A 14,551-nucleotide genomic window follows, 5' to 3' on the forward strand; every position below is an offset into this window, starting at 1 on the left:
GGAGTTTGAGAAGAAATTGAGTGACTGCCAAGAGGTATAGGGTGTCTTTTTGGGGTGATGAAAATGTTCTAAAATTAGATAGTGATAGTGGTTGCAGAACTCTGTGAACATAGTAAAAACTACTGAATTGTGTACTTTAAATAAATTAATTCTATGGTATGTGAATTATATCTCAATAAAGCTAATAAATTTTAGCAAAAATTGGTATCTGCTTTAAAGTGGCAAAATATAAAATACTATGTGGAGAAAAGTGATTGTTTTATTACATTTGTTTGCATCCTAAATGGAGTGTTGAAAGGAAGTAAACTTTAGAGATTTTTTTAAAATCAGACTTTTAATGTGATATAATAAACAGTAACAAGAGAACATTTGAAAAGGTTTGGATAAAAATGGTCCTTGAGTGAGGTATGAATAAGTGGCCAGTCTGCCTTTCAGGATGAATAGTCATCCACTTTATTTATGTTATTTTTTTTACTTTATGGTATATTATGTGACTTTAACTCAGGGTTTATTTTTTTCTCTTTCCATTAATTTATTCTTACTTTGCACTGTTTAATTTCTTTTTTGGAAAAAAGATAGCAACCATCCCACTTCACATTTCTTTAGTAAAATGAGTGCAATAACTCTTTACTTCTCTCATCTCATTTTGAGCAGTAAAAAAATGTGATAATGTCTATAGCGGGTTTTTTTTTTTTTTTTTTGCTTTTGTTTTTATTGAAGTGTAGTTGATTTACAGTGTTGTGTTAATTTCTGGTGGACAGCATAGTGATTCAGTTATACATACATATTCTTTTTCATAAGTTATTACAAGCTATTGAATATAGTTCCTGTGGTATACAGTAGGGCCTTGTTGTTTATCTATTCCATATATAGTAGTTTTAGTCTGCTAATTCCAAACTCCTCATTTATCCTTCCCCCTCTCTCCACTTTGGTAACCATAAATTTATTTTCTATGTCTGTGAGTCTGTTTCTGTTCTGTAAATAAGCTCATTTGTATTATTTTTTTAGATTTCACATATAAGAGATATATTAGTCTTTCTCTGTCTGACTTACTTCACTTTGTGATAATCTCTAGGTCCACCCATGTTACTACAAATGGCATTATTTCATTCTTTTTTTAAAAGGCTGAGTAGTAGTAGTCATCACAACTTTTTTTTTCCAGTTTTGTAGCTTTCTACTAGACTTTTTAAAATTGAAGTATAGTCGGTTTACAATGTTGTGTTAATTTATGCTGTACAAAATAGTGATTTAGTTGTATATATATATTCCTTTTCATCTTCTTTCTCATTATAGGCTATTACGAAGTGTTGAATATAGTTTTCTGTGCTATACGGTAGGACCTTGTTATTTATAGTTTTTTTTTTTTAAGCAAGAGTAACAAAGAGTTTGATATTTTTCTCGAGTGGCTTCATACAAACGATTTGGTGACAACCACATTTACCATGTTTGTTGGGCTAACTCTTTTACATCCTTGAGGCTAACTCCTCTGGCGTCATTCTTGCTTTCTCTGACTTCCTTTATAAGTCCCCTCTTCTGTGCTCTTTGTGTATCTTTTTATCATATCTGGCATCTTGTATTTATCTGCCTGTCTCATCCACTAGACTGTATGCTTCGTTAAGGCCCGTGTGACTGGACCTTATCTTTGTACCTCAGCATCTGTAACTGAATTTGGCAAATAGGAGGTACTCAGTAAAGTCTTGTTGAACTGAATTAATGAATCACAATTTATCAGATCTGATAGGGGCTGATATGTAGTCTGTTAATTTTTTAAAGAGTTGAAGCTGTAATTATTGAAAAGTATATATATCTTCAAGTTTTATTTTCATTTAAACATACAGTTGTATAATCTGTCAATTATTTGACATAGGGCATGGCCTTTGCATATGGGACCCTAATTATAGTTCTACTTATTCTTTCTTGCATTAAAAAACATTTTTAAACCCTAAAATGAAAACAGTTTATTTAAAATAGAGACACTTGTATGACACAACATTGTAAAATGATTATAAATCAATAAAAAATGTTAAAAAAATAGAGACACTTGAACTTTGAAACATGTATACAGAATCTTTAGATTTTTACTATTTTTCCTAATCTATAACGGGTATCTTATCCACACCTAATTCAACATCAATTTTTATTAGCAATTCAATTTTATTGTCAGTTTTAAGCATTTTAAATAATTTTTGTAGAAACAACAGCTGTCTTTTTGCAGTCATATTCCTGATAACTAAATACAGTAGTACTAACAGGTTTGAGAATAAATATAACTGACTGGCTCTTAGTAAACATACAGCTCAGCTGTTTGGATCAGACATGCAAGGAAGTACTGAAGAGTAGCTACCCAGGATAAGCTTAACCTGAAAATCAGGTAATATGTTTTATAGAAAGAATGGTGAATATTGATTAATCTAGTAAATCACTTTGTGGAGGGAATTTAAGAGAACTTGTACTTGTTTTCTTCTGTATGAAAATTTCATCAGTTATAGGTGGAGCTTAGGCAGTCTGCTATATCCTCCCACAAGATCTCATAAATTTGTTCTTAAAATTCGGTGCTTTGAAATGTCTTACTGTCTTTTCAAGTCATTCTGGCCACCCCCCAAAAATTTCATGCTAATTGTTTTTTTTATTTGTTTGTTTTAATTTCAGTGGTAGGAATGGGATCCTGGTGCTTCCACATGACTCTGAAATATGAAATGCAGGTCAGTAATGACAAAAATGACTAAATGCTTACTTCTCTTAATCCAGAGACACTTCAAATTTCAGAGAAGAGCACATTACTAGAGGATGATATTGAGACAAGAGAAAAAAGATGGAATTTGTAGTCTCTGGAGTTTTTACTTCAGGCCACAGAATCCAAGTGGAGTAAGTGAAGTCAAGAGGCAAGCAAATAAGTTGTCCATAGAGAAGACAATTGAGAGCAGATAGGTTTTCGACAACCTCTGTGCAGGCATGTCTGAGTTTAGAGCAGGGTTAGAAAGTAGAGTCCCTTGGAAACATCTTGAGAAAATAAAATCAGTTCAGGAAAGTAATATATTCTTATTCTTAGCTGCTTACATTTCCTTATGTCTCTCATAGCATCCATTTGAATGGCCTGGTCCCTCTAGCTGGCAAGGTTTCAGAGCTATGCAAGGATTTTTATTTATTGTCCTTGCTCTAAGGGGGCCATATATCTAGTCCTCAATCTATTAACCTCTTTGTTCTCCATCACTAACCCAGAAACTTCTAGAATAGCACTGTCCAGTAGAAATACAATGTGAGTTACATAAGTAATTAAAAATTTTTCAGTAGCCACATTTTAAAAAGCCATATTAAAAAGAAACAGGTGGAGAGAGACGGAGAAGATGGCGGAGTAGAAGGACGCTCGCAGGTCACCCTCTCCCACAAATACACCAAGACCCACATCTACAGACCCACTCAGCCAACCAGAGCACCTGCGGAACTCTGACAGAACATCGCCCTCTTCAAAAGATAAAGACGCCAAAAATCTGGTAGGAGAAAAGGAAAAAAGAAAGAACAAAAGGCAAAGCAGCTCAGGACGGGTCCCGCGGGGAGGGAGCAGCAAAGGAGGACTGGCGCTCGCTCGCTGGGTCTCCCCTCTCCAACTGAGAGGCCAGCAGGACGGAGGGGGAGCCTCCGAGGCTCGGATCTGTACAGAGCAGCCCTTGACTAACAGAACTAAGTTAAACGGGCACAGAGCGTCCCCCCGACACCCAGCCTGAGACGCGGGCCGGCAGCGGCGGGCAGGGCCAGGCTGCACAAGCCGGGCAGAGGACGGGGGCGGCTGCACAGAGGCAGCCCCGGGGGACTGCAAGGGGCTGTGCGCCGTGGCTGTGGATGCACAGTGCAGAACAACCTGGGCCCTCCATAAAACAGCAAGGTTGATGTGCTCTCGGGGGAAGGGTGCACACCCCCATCTCTGAAAACCCGCGGAAAGTTTTCGGGGGGAAGAGAGGCGGGGCTCAGGCACAGCCGCCATATCCTCCGCGCTGAGCACCCAGGCGGGGGCGGGGCGAAACCTGCATCCAGACGGAAGGGCTTAGCAGCCTCAAAGGCCAGACTGAGACTGGCCTGCAGCCCGGGGCAGATAGGATCCTTCCATCCTGGTCCCTCAGAGAACTTGCTCCACAAAGACAAATAAGGAGCTGGGTTTTGGCTCGGAGCAGGGACAGGGCTGTCCCTCGGTCTTCCCTGAGCCCACCTGCGGAGCGCCGACCAGGGCGGAGCGCCGACCGGGGTGGAGCGCACAGAGAGCGGAGCTACTGGCGGCGCAGGTAGAGGGAGAGCGGCCCCCCCGCCTTTCGGGCAGGAACACAGCCCCTGACCGAGGTGCTGGGAGGGGGCACGACCCGCCCTCCTACCCGGCCAGTCTGCAACATCTGACTGCGGCATCCGGAGGGGCAGCAACCCGCCCGCCCACAGCAGAGAGCTGCACCTGACCCAGTGTTAGGAGGAGGCGCCATCTGCTTGCCTACAGGTGCTGGGAGCAGCACAGAAGAGGGCGCCAACGGAGGGCCTTTGAAAACAGCAAGCTGAGCTTCCAAAACAGGACGAAGACAGAAAGACTTCACATTAAAAACACACAGACTCCAGGAGAACACCGACAAACCCCCCCCCCCCTCCATTTTTGTTTTAAATCTGTTTTTACCTGTTCTATTTTCTATTACTCTCTTAATTTTTACTTCTTAATTCATTTCTATTTCTCTTGTGTTTTGATGTCCTGCTATTGATTAGACACAGGTTTCAAATACATCTATTCATCCCCCCCCCTTTTTTTGTAAGGGTTTTAAAAGGACGTCTCAACCCGATTAATACTCTGCTTCAACTCACTCTTCTATTATTCATTATACACTGTTTTCAAACCCTCTTTCTCCCTTCTTTTAAAATTCTTTCTCTCTCTCTCTTATTTTTTTTTCTTTTTTTCCTAAGTTCTATTCCTAAATAGGCATTAGATAGATAAAATCCTTAAGGACCAAAATAAACAACTGATACTCCATAAACCACAGTGCCAAAGAGGTATGAGCAAGATGAAGAAGCAGAAAAACCTTTCCCAATTAAAAGAACAAGAGAAATCCCCTGAAAGAAAGATCAACGAAATAGACATCGATAGCCTACTAGATCAAGATTTCAAAAAAGGAGTGATCAAATTGCTGAAGGAATTAAAAGAGATAGTGTTTAGAGATATAAAATATGTCAAAAATGAAATTGAAGCTATAAAGAAGAGCCAAGTAGAATGGTTAAACTCATTGACAGAGATGAGGAATGATCTAATAGCTGTGCAAAGCCAACTAGATAATGCAGAGGAACGAATTAGTGATCTAGAAGACAGGGCAATAGAAAGCACCCATTCAGAAGAACTACAAGATAAGCAAATAAAAAATAATGAAAATAGCATAAGGGACCTATGGGATAATATAAAGCATCCCAATCTTCGCATAATAGGGGTCCCAGAAGGAGAAGAAAGATCAAAGGGGATTGAAAAGGTTTTTGAAGAAATCATGACTGAAAACTTCCCAAACTTAAAGAAGGAATCAGATATCCAAGTACAGGAAGCTCAGAGGGTCCCAAACAGGAAGAACCCAAATAGACCCACACCAAGACATATCATAATCAAGATGGCCAGAGTCAAGGATAAAGAAATTATTCTAAAGGCAGCAAGAGAAAAGCAAAGAGTAAGTTACAAGGGAACCCCCATAAGGCTCTCAGCTGATTTCTCTACACAAATGCTACAGGCCAGAAGGGAGTGGCAAGATATATTCAAAGCCCTGAATGAAAAAAAGATGCAGCCTAGGATCCTTTATCCAGCAAGGCTATCCTTGAGGATAGAAGGAGAAATAAAGAGTTTCACAGACAAAAAAAAGCTGCAGGAGTTTAGCAACACTAAACCCATGCTAAAAGAAATATTGAAAGGGCTATTCTAAATAGAAAAGCAGCAGGATGCTACAGAAATGAGAAACACACAACTGGAAAGGTGATAACTCATGAATTACAAATAAAGTAAACATGAAATTATAAAAGAAGACGTACAAATCACTGAGAGTGGGAGAGGGAGGCAGGGAAATATAGAATATTTTTTTCTTTCTTTTTAAATTTTTTTTAACAGTAGGATGGGTTTGAGATCATGTTACTATCAGTTTAATAAAAACAGTTATAGTAATGGGTTGATAGATTTACAAAAAAGGGTAACCACAAGCCAAAAATTTACAAAGGAGTCACAAAAATTAAATAAAATCCATGATAATACAAAGGAAAATTACCAAACCACAAAAGGAAGAAGAAAGGAACAAAGAGGATATACCAATTCAACTGCAAAGATAAGTTCAAAATGGCAATAAACACTCACCTATCATTAATTACTGTAAATGTTAATGGACTAAATGCTCCAGTCAAAAGACACAGAGTGGCAGACTGGGTAATAAAGCAAGAACCTTCAATATGCTGCATACAAGAGACCCACTTTAGGGAGAAAGACATGTATAGATTGAGAGTGAAAGGATGGAAAAGGATATTCCATGCAAATGGAAAAGCCAAAAAAGCAGGTGTTGCAGTACTGATTTCAGACAAAATAGACTTTAAAACAAAGGCCATAAAGAAAGATAAAGGACATTTTATAATGATTAAAGGAGTGATACATGATGAGGATATTACACTCGTTAATATATATGCACCCAATATAGGAGCACCTAAGTACATACAAGAATTACTAACAGAGATAAAGGGGGATATTGATGGGAATACAATCATAGTTGGAGATTTTAACACTGCATTAACATCACTAGACAGATCTTCCAGACAGAAAATAAACAAGGCAACAGAGAAATTAAATACTACAATAGAAAAACTAGATTTCGTGGATATTTTCAGAGCGTTACACCCCCCAAAAATAGGATATACATTCTTTTCAAGTGCACATGGAACATTTTCCAGAATCGATCATGTACTTGGGCACAAAAGAAACCTCAACAATTTTAAGAAGATAGAAATTATCTCAAGCATCTTTACTGACCACAATGCCATGAAACTGGAAATCAACAACAGAGAAACAGAGGAGAAAAAAAGGAAAGCATGGAGATTAAACAATATGTTATTGAAAAAACAATGGATCAATGAGGAAATCAAAGCTGAAATTAAAAAATACCTTGAGACAAATGATAATGAAAGCACAACCACTCAAAACCTATGGGACACAGCAAAGGCAGTGCTAAGAGGGAAGTTTATAGCGATACAGGCCTTCCTCAAAAAAGAAGAACAATCTCAAATAAACAATTTAACCCACCACCTGAATGAATTAGAAAAAGAAGAACAAAAAGCCCCAAAAAGCAGCAGAAGGAAGGAAATAATAAAGATTAGAGAGGAATTAAATACAATAGAGATTAACAAGGCCATAGAAAAAATCAACCAAACCAATAGCTGGTTTTTTGAAAAAGTAAATAAAATCGACAAACCTCTGGCCAAACTCACAAAGAAGAAAAAAGAGATAGCACAAATTAGCAAAATAAGAAAGGAAAATGGAGAAATTACAACAAACAAAATAGAAATACAGAATATCATACGAGAATATTATGAAAAACTATATGGAACCAAACTGGATAACCTAGAGGAGATGGACAAGTTTCTGGAAACATACTGTCCACCAAAACTGAATCAAGAAGAATCTGAACACTTGAACAATCCAATCACTAGAAAGGAAATAGAAATAGCAATTAAAAACCTCCCTACAAATAAAAGTCCAGGACCGGACGGCTTCACCGGGGAATCTACCAAACATACAAAGAAGAACTCATACCAGTCCTTCTCAAACTTTTCCAGACGATTGAAAAGGAGGGAATACTCCCAAACTCATTCTATGAAGCCACCATCACCCTGATACCAAAACCAGGCAAAGACACTACAAAAAAAAAGAATTATAGGCCAATATCACTGATGAACATAGACGCCAAAATCCTCACCAAAATTTTAGCAAATAGAATCCAACAACACATAAAAAAGATTATACATCATGACCAAGTGGGGTTCATCCCAGGGACACAAGGCTGGTTCAACATACGCAAATCAATCAGTGTAATACATCACATCAACAAGAGAAAGGACAAAAACCACATGATCATCTCAATCGATGCAGAAAAAGCATTTGATAAAATTCAACACCCATTTATGATAAAAACTCTCGCCAAAGTGGGTATAGAGGGAACATATCTCAACATAATAAAAGCTATATATGACAAACCTACAGCTAGCATAGTACTCAACGGTGAAAAACTCAAAAGCTTCCCACTAAAATCTGGGACAAGACAAGGATGCCCACTATCACCACTCCTATTCAACATAGTCCTGGAAGTCCTAGCCACAGCAGTCAGGCAAGAGAAAGAAATAAAAGGGATCCAAATTGGAAAAGAAGAGGTAAAAGTGTCATTATATGCTGATGACATGCTACTATATATAGAAAACCCTAAAAGGTCTACACAAAAGCTACTAGAGCTGATTGAAGAATTCAGCAAGGTAGCAGGTTGCAAAATTAACGTTCAAAAATCAGTTGCATTTCTTTACACTAACGATAAATCAACAGAAGAAGAAAGTAAAGAAACAATCCCCTTTAAAATAGCACCCAAAGTAATAAAATATCTGGGAATAAATCTAACCAAGGAGGTGAAAGAATTATACACAGAAAACTATAAACCATTGATGAAGGAAATTAAAGAAGACTTTAAAAAAATGGAAAGATATTCCATGCTCTTGGATTGGAAGAATCAATATTGTTAAAATGGTCACACTGCCCAAGGCAATCTACAGATTTAATGCAATCCCTATCCAATTACCCAGGACATATTTCACAGAACTAGAACAAATCATAATAAAATTCATATGGAACCATCAAAGACCTAGAATTGCCAAAGCATTACTGAAGAGAAAGAAAGAGGCTGGAGGAATAACTGTCCCAGACTTCACACAATACTATAGAGCTACAGTCATCAAGACAGCATGGTATTGGTACCAAAACAGACATATAGACCAATGGAACAGAATAGACAGCCCAGAAATGAACCCACAAACTTTTGGTCCACTCATCTTCGACAAAGGAGGCAAGAATATACATTGGAATAAAGACAGTCTCTTCAGCAAATGGTGTTGGGAAAACTGGACAGCAGCATGTAAAACAATGAAGCTAGAATACTCCCTTACACCATATACAAAAATCAACTCAAAATGGATTAAAGACTTAAACATAAGACAAGATACAATAAACCTCCTAGAGGAAACATAGGCAAAACATTATCTGACATACATCTCAAAAATTTTCTCCTAGAAGAAATAAAAGCAAGAATAAACAAATGGGACCTAATGAAACTTACAAGCTTCTGCACAGCAAAGGAAACCAGAAATAAAACAAGAAGAAAACCTACGGAATGGGAGAAAACTTTTGCAACTGAAACCGACAAAGGCTTGATCTCCAGAATATATAAGCAGCTCATACGGCTCAGTAAGAAAAAAATAAACAACCCAATCCAAAAATGGGCAGAAGACCTAAACAAGCAATTCTCCAAGGAAGACATACAAATGATCAAAAAGCACATGAAAAAATGCTCCATATCACTAATTATCAGAGAAATGCAAATCAAAACTACAATGAGGTATCACCTCACACCAGTCAGAATGGCCGTCATTCAAAAATCCACAAATGACAAATGCTGGAGAGGCTGTGGAGAAAGGGGAACCCTCCTACACTGCTGGTGGGAATGCAGTTTGGTGCAGCCACTATGGAAAACAGTGTGGAGATTCCTCAAAAGACTAGGAATAGACTTACCATATGACCCAGGAATCCCACTCCTGGGCTTGTATCCAGAAGGAAATCTACTTCAGGATGACACCTGCACCCCAATGTTCATAGCAGCACTATTTACAATAGCCAAAACATGGAAACAGCCTAAATGTCCATCCACAGGTGACTGGATAAAGAAGATGTGGTATATTTCTACAATGGAATACTACTCAGCCATAAAAACCGACGACATAATGCCATTTACAGCAACATGGATGCTCCTGGAGAATGTCATTCTAAGTGAAGTAAGCCAGAAAGAGAAAGAAAAATACCATATGAGATCACTCATATGTGGAATCTAAAAAACAAAAACAAAAACAAACAAACAAAAACAAAGCATAAATACAGGACAGAAATAGACTCACAGACAGAGAATACAGACTTGTGGTTACCAGGGGGGTGGAGGGTGGGAAGGGATAGCCTGGGATTTCAAAATTGTAGAATAGACTACACTGTATAGCACAGGGAAATATACACAAAATGTTATGATAACTCACAGAGAAAAAAATGTGACAATGAGTGTGTATATGTCCATGAATAACTGAAAAATTGTGCTGAACACTGGAATTTGACACAACATTGTAAAATGATTATAAATCAATAAAAAATGTTAAAAAGAAAAGAAACAGGTGGAATGAATTTTAATAATACATTTTATTTAACTCAGTATATCCAAAGTATTACTTCAACATGTAATCGATATAAAAATATATTAATGAAATGTTTCACAGCCTGAAATCAGGTGTATATTTCACACTTGCGGTGTATCTCAATTTAGATTAATTTCAAGTGCTCAGTAGCCACATAAGGCTAGTGGTACTGTATTGGGTAGTGCTATTCTGCAAGGATATGAGAATTATTTTTATTTTTTCAATTAATTTATTTTGGGGGAATTATTTTTAAAGAAGTACAGATAAGCTATGATATTACAGTGGAGCTTAGAAGAGTTTGTAATCGTTAGACATTTAAACAGAATCTGAAAGGATTATTTGAAACTTTTTAGGTAGTGAAAGGATGAAATGACATACAACACTTGCACTACGACAGAAGCAGAGAGTCATTACATTGGTGGTGTATCTGACAGCAGTGATAAAGCTAGAGCTTAAAATGTATTTGAAGAAATGGCAGTAATGGTATTCAAAATATTTAACAGCTATATGGCAAAGAATACCAACAGTCAGAATGGTGATACCAGTGAGCAACAGCTAAGTAATAACCCTAAAAATAAAGCTTTGCATTTTAACACACTAAAAAATAACTGGGATTTATCCAGCTCTAGCATCATCAAGTGCTTTTATATATACTGCCTTAGGTAGTTATTACTCATTTTACAAATTCCAATGCTCGAGCTGAAAGCAGATAATTGATTTGACCAAAATCATGCATGCACACATGCATGCATATTTCTCTACGCACATATGTGTATATACATCCATTCTCTGGTTCTGTCCATGAGAGGATTTGGGAGTCAGGATCCTCAAAGCCAAAGAGCACACTTAACACCCAGATCTCATTTCTAAAAATCATTCTCCATTAAAAGGAACCTGAGTGAATTCTGAGGGCTGGGGCAGAAAAAAAGGACAGTATGAGCCTGAAACATCTTTTTGTGCCAGAAAGAATAGAAGCGATAAAAGAAAGATGGGAACATATCAAAAGGAGACTGAAGCCAACTTTGATAGCTTCTCACTGGCCAAATTTGAGACAATTTGAGCATCAAAATAAGCAATGATAATAACAGATTATAACAGTGAACTCATTAGTAAGCCCACTGAAGATATAACGCATTGAATAAAATGAGAAATCGTGAGTCCATACTAAAATAATACATGACATAACAAATGAAACAGTGATTATGAATAAATTAAAAGTTTGGTGTTGAATTTACATAATTTCAAAGTACCTTATCACAAAACAATTATAAAGGGAATAAGAGTAACTTTACAGTAGAAGAGCCTAGCAGACAACACCTTAAGCAATCAGAATGAGTATCTTCCTAGTGGGACAGATTAAAATTATATGCTACTTGAGTATGCAGTGGCTAAAACAGCATCACTTCTCTGATATTCTTGCCCGAAATGCATAGTCTGAATCTATAGTCATATGGAAACATCAGGCAAAATCAAATTGAGTGACAATCTATAAAACAACTGGCATGTAATCTTTAAAAGTATCCAGGGTCATAAAATTAAAAGATTGAGGAACTATTCAAGATTTAAGGAGACTAAAAAGATATAACTGTAATACAATGTGTAGTTCAGACTGAATCCTTTGTATGTGTGTGCATGTGTGTGTGTATGCCTATATTTATATTTATGGTATTATTGGAACACTTAGAAAAACTTGAATGGGGTCTGAGGATTACATGGTAGAAATAAAACAATGTTAACTTCCTGATTTTGTTAGTAGTAATGTGGATATGTAGGTGAATATCTTTTTTAAAAAAGATAGAATTCACATAACCATAAAATACCCCCTTTTAAAGTATATGTTAGTTGTTTTCAGTAAACTCACAAAATTGTGGAACCATCACCGCTTTCTAATTCCAGAACATCTTCATCACCCTAAGGAGAATCCCATTCCCATTAGCCGTCACTCCCCCTTAATCCCTTCACCTAGCCCTTGACAACAACTAATCTACTCTCCATCTCTATGGATTTGCCTGTTCTGGGCATTTCATAGCAATGGATCATACAATATGTGGCCTTTTGTGTCTGGCTTCTTTTTTTAGGCCAAATAATGTTTCATTGTTTGAATATACCACATTTTGTGTATCCATTTATTATCAATTAGTGGACGTTTGGGTTATTTCCAATTTTTTTGACTTTTATACGTAATGCTAGTATGAACATTCATATACAAATTTTTGTGTGGATATATGTTTTCAATTCTTTTAGATGTATACTTAGGAGTGTAATTGCTAACCCTATGTTTAACCTTTTGAGGAGTCCCTAGGCTGTTTTTCAAAGTGGCTGCACCATTTTACATTCCACCAGCAATTCCCCATATCCTTATCAGTACTTGTTATCAGCCATCCTTTTGATTGTAGCTATCCTAGTGGGTGTGAAGTGGTATCTCCTTGTGGTTTTGTTTTACATTTCCCTAATGATTAATGATTTTGAGCATCTTTTCATGTGTATGTTGACCATTTGTATATTTTCTTAGGAGAAATGTCTCTTAATATCCTTTTGCCTATTTTTAATTGGGTTATTTGCCTTTTTGTTATTAAGTGGTAAGAGTTCTGTGTATATTCTGGATGCTAGACCTTATCAAATATATGGTTTTCTAATATTTTCTTCCATTCTGTAGGTATTTTTTCACTTTCTTAATAGCATCCTTTGAAGCAAAAAAGTTTTTGAATTTGCTGAAATTCATTTTATCTGTTTTTTTCTTTTGTTGTGTTTGCTTTTGATATTATATCTAAGAAACCATTGCCCAATACACAGTTGTGAAGATTTATACTTATGTTTCCTTCTAAGAGCTTTAGAAGTTCAGAATAGTTTAGAATTTAGAGTTTAGAATAGTTTTAGGTCTTTGGTCCATTTTAAATTAATTTTTGTATGTGGTGTGAAGTAGGGGTCTAGCTTTATCCTTATCCACATTTACTGCATGTGGATATTCACTTGTCCCAGAATCATTTGTTGAAAAGATTGTTCTTTCCGCATTGAATTGTCTTGACACCCCTGTGAAAAATCAATCATAAATGTATGAGTTTATTTCTTTTTAAAATTAAAACAATTTTTCTTTCTTCCTTCCTTTCTTCCTTCCTTCCTTTCTTTCTCTCTTTCTTTCTTTTCTTTCTTTCTTCTTAAAGCCCAGCATTTTATCCTTGTTTTTGGCAGGAGAGGTACTTAGGTTTGTTTGTTTGTTTGCTTTAATTTTTTTTTAATGGAGGTACTGGGGTTTGAACCGAGGACCTTGTGCATGCTGACTCTACCATTAAGCTATACTCTCTCCCAAGTTTATTTCTTGACTCTCACTTCAACTCTCAATTCTATTCCATTGACCTATAGGTACCTTGATTACTGTAGATTTTTAGTAAGTTTTGAATTTGGGGACTGTGAATCCTTCAGATTTGTTCTTTTTAAAAATTGTATAAGCTATTCTGGGTCCTTTGCATTTCCATATAAATTTTAGGATCAGCTTATCAATTTCTGCAAAAGGTTAGCTGGAATTTTGAAAGGGATTGCATTGAACCCATACTTTGGAGAGTATTGCCATCTTAATAATAAGTCTTCCCACTGTGTGGTCCTTGTGGGGTTAAAGATTAAGAGACATCTTGCTCAACATAGGAAAGGATTTCTGAGCCAATAGATAGTAAGGCTGCCTTAGAAGATCTTGAGTCCTGTGTCCCTGGAGGTTGCACAAGCATAGGCTGAACAAACAATTTCATTAGTTCAAAAAATTTTATTGTATCTAGGTAGCAGATATGCATGGGTAAAGATTAATTATATAATCCTTCTTTCAAGGAATCTATGGTCCAGGAATGAAGATAATATGCTAGTGAATACAATGATAGAGGTATATATAGGGTGTTATGGAAATGGAAAGAGAAAGTGATTATTAGGGCAAGAGGGTCAGAAAAGAAATTTCACGTAGACGACTTAGACATATGTCTGAGTTGCATTGTCAGAGATGAATAGGAATTTGCCATGCCAACTAGAACCCACAGAGTTGTGAGAGTGTATTTTGCTTCTCAGAGCACTGTAAGTAGTACGTTATGGTTGTAGCTGTGGA

General features: G+C 36.7%; 1 protein-coding gene across 2 annotated transcripts in view; it reads left to right on the forward strand.

The window, feature by feature from the left end:
• ACER3 (alkaline ceramidase 3) overlaps positions 1-14,551 on the forward strand; it is a 146,589-nt gene that overhangs the window by 71,745 nt on the left and 60,293 nt on the right. Inside the window, exon 3 of one of the 2 annotated variants that reach the window (XM_064492737.1) lies at positions 2,650-2,702. The exons of the other annotated variant lie outside the window; for it this stretch is intronic. Coding sequence (XP_064348807.1) covers positions 2,650-2,702 — 53 coding nt within the window. The remainder of the gene's footprint in view (positions 1-2,649; positions 2,703-14,551) is intronic. 2 annotated transcript variants of the gene reach the window in all.

Source organism: Camelus dromedarius, chromosome 12, assembly GCF_036321535.1.
Source record: "Camelus dromedarius isolate mCamDro1 chromosome 12, mCamDro1.pat, whole genome shotgun sequence".
Classification (NCBI taxonomy): Eukaryota; Metazoa; Chordata; class Mammalia; order Artiodactyla; family Camelidae; genus Camelus; species Camelus dromedarius.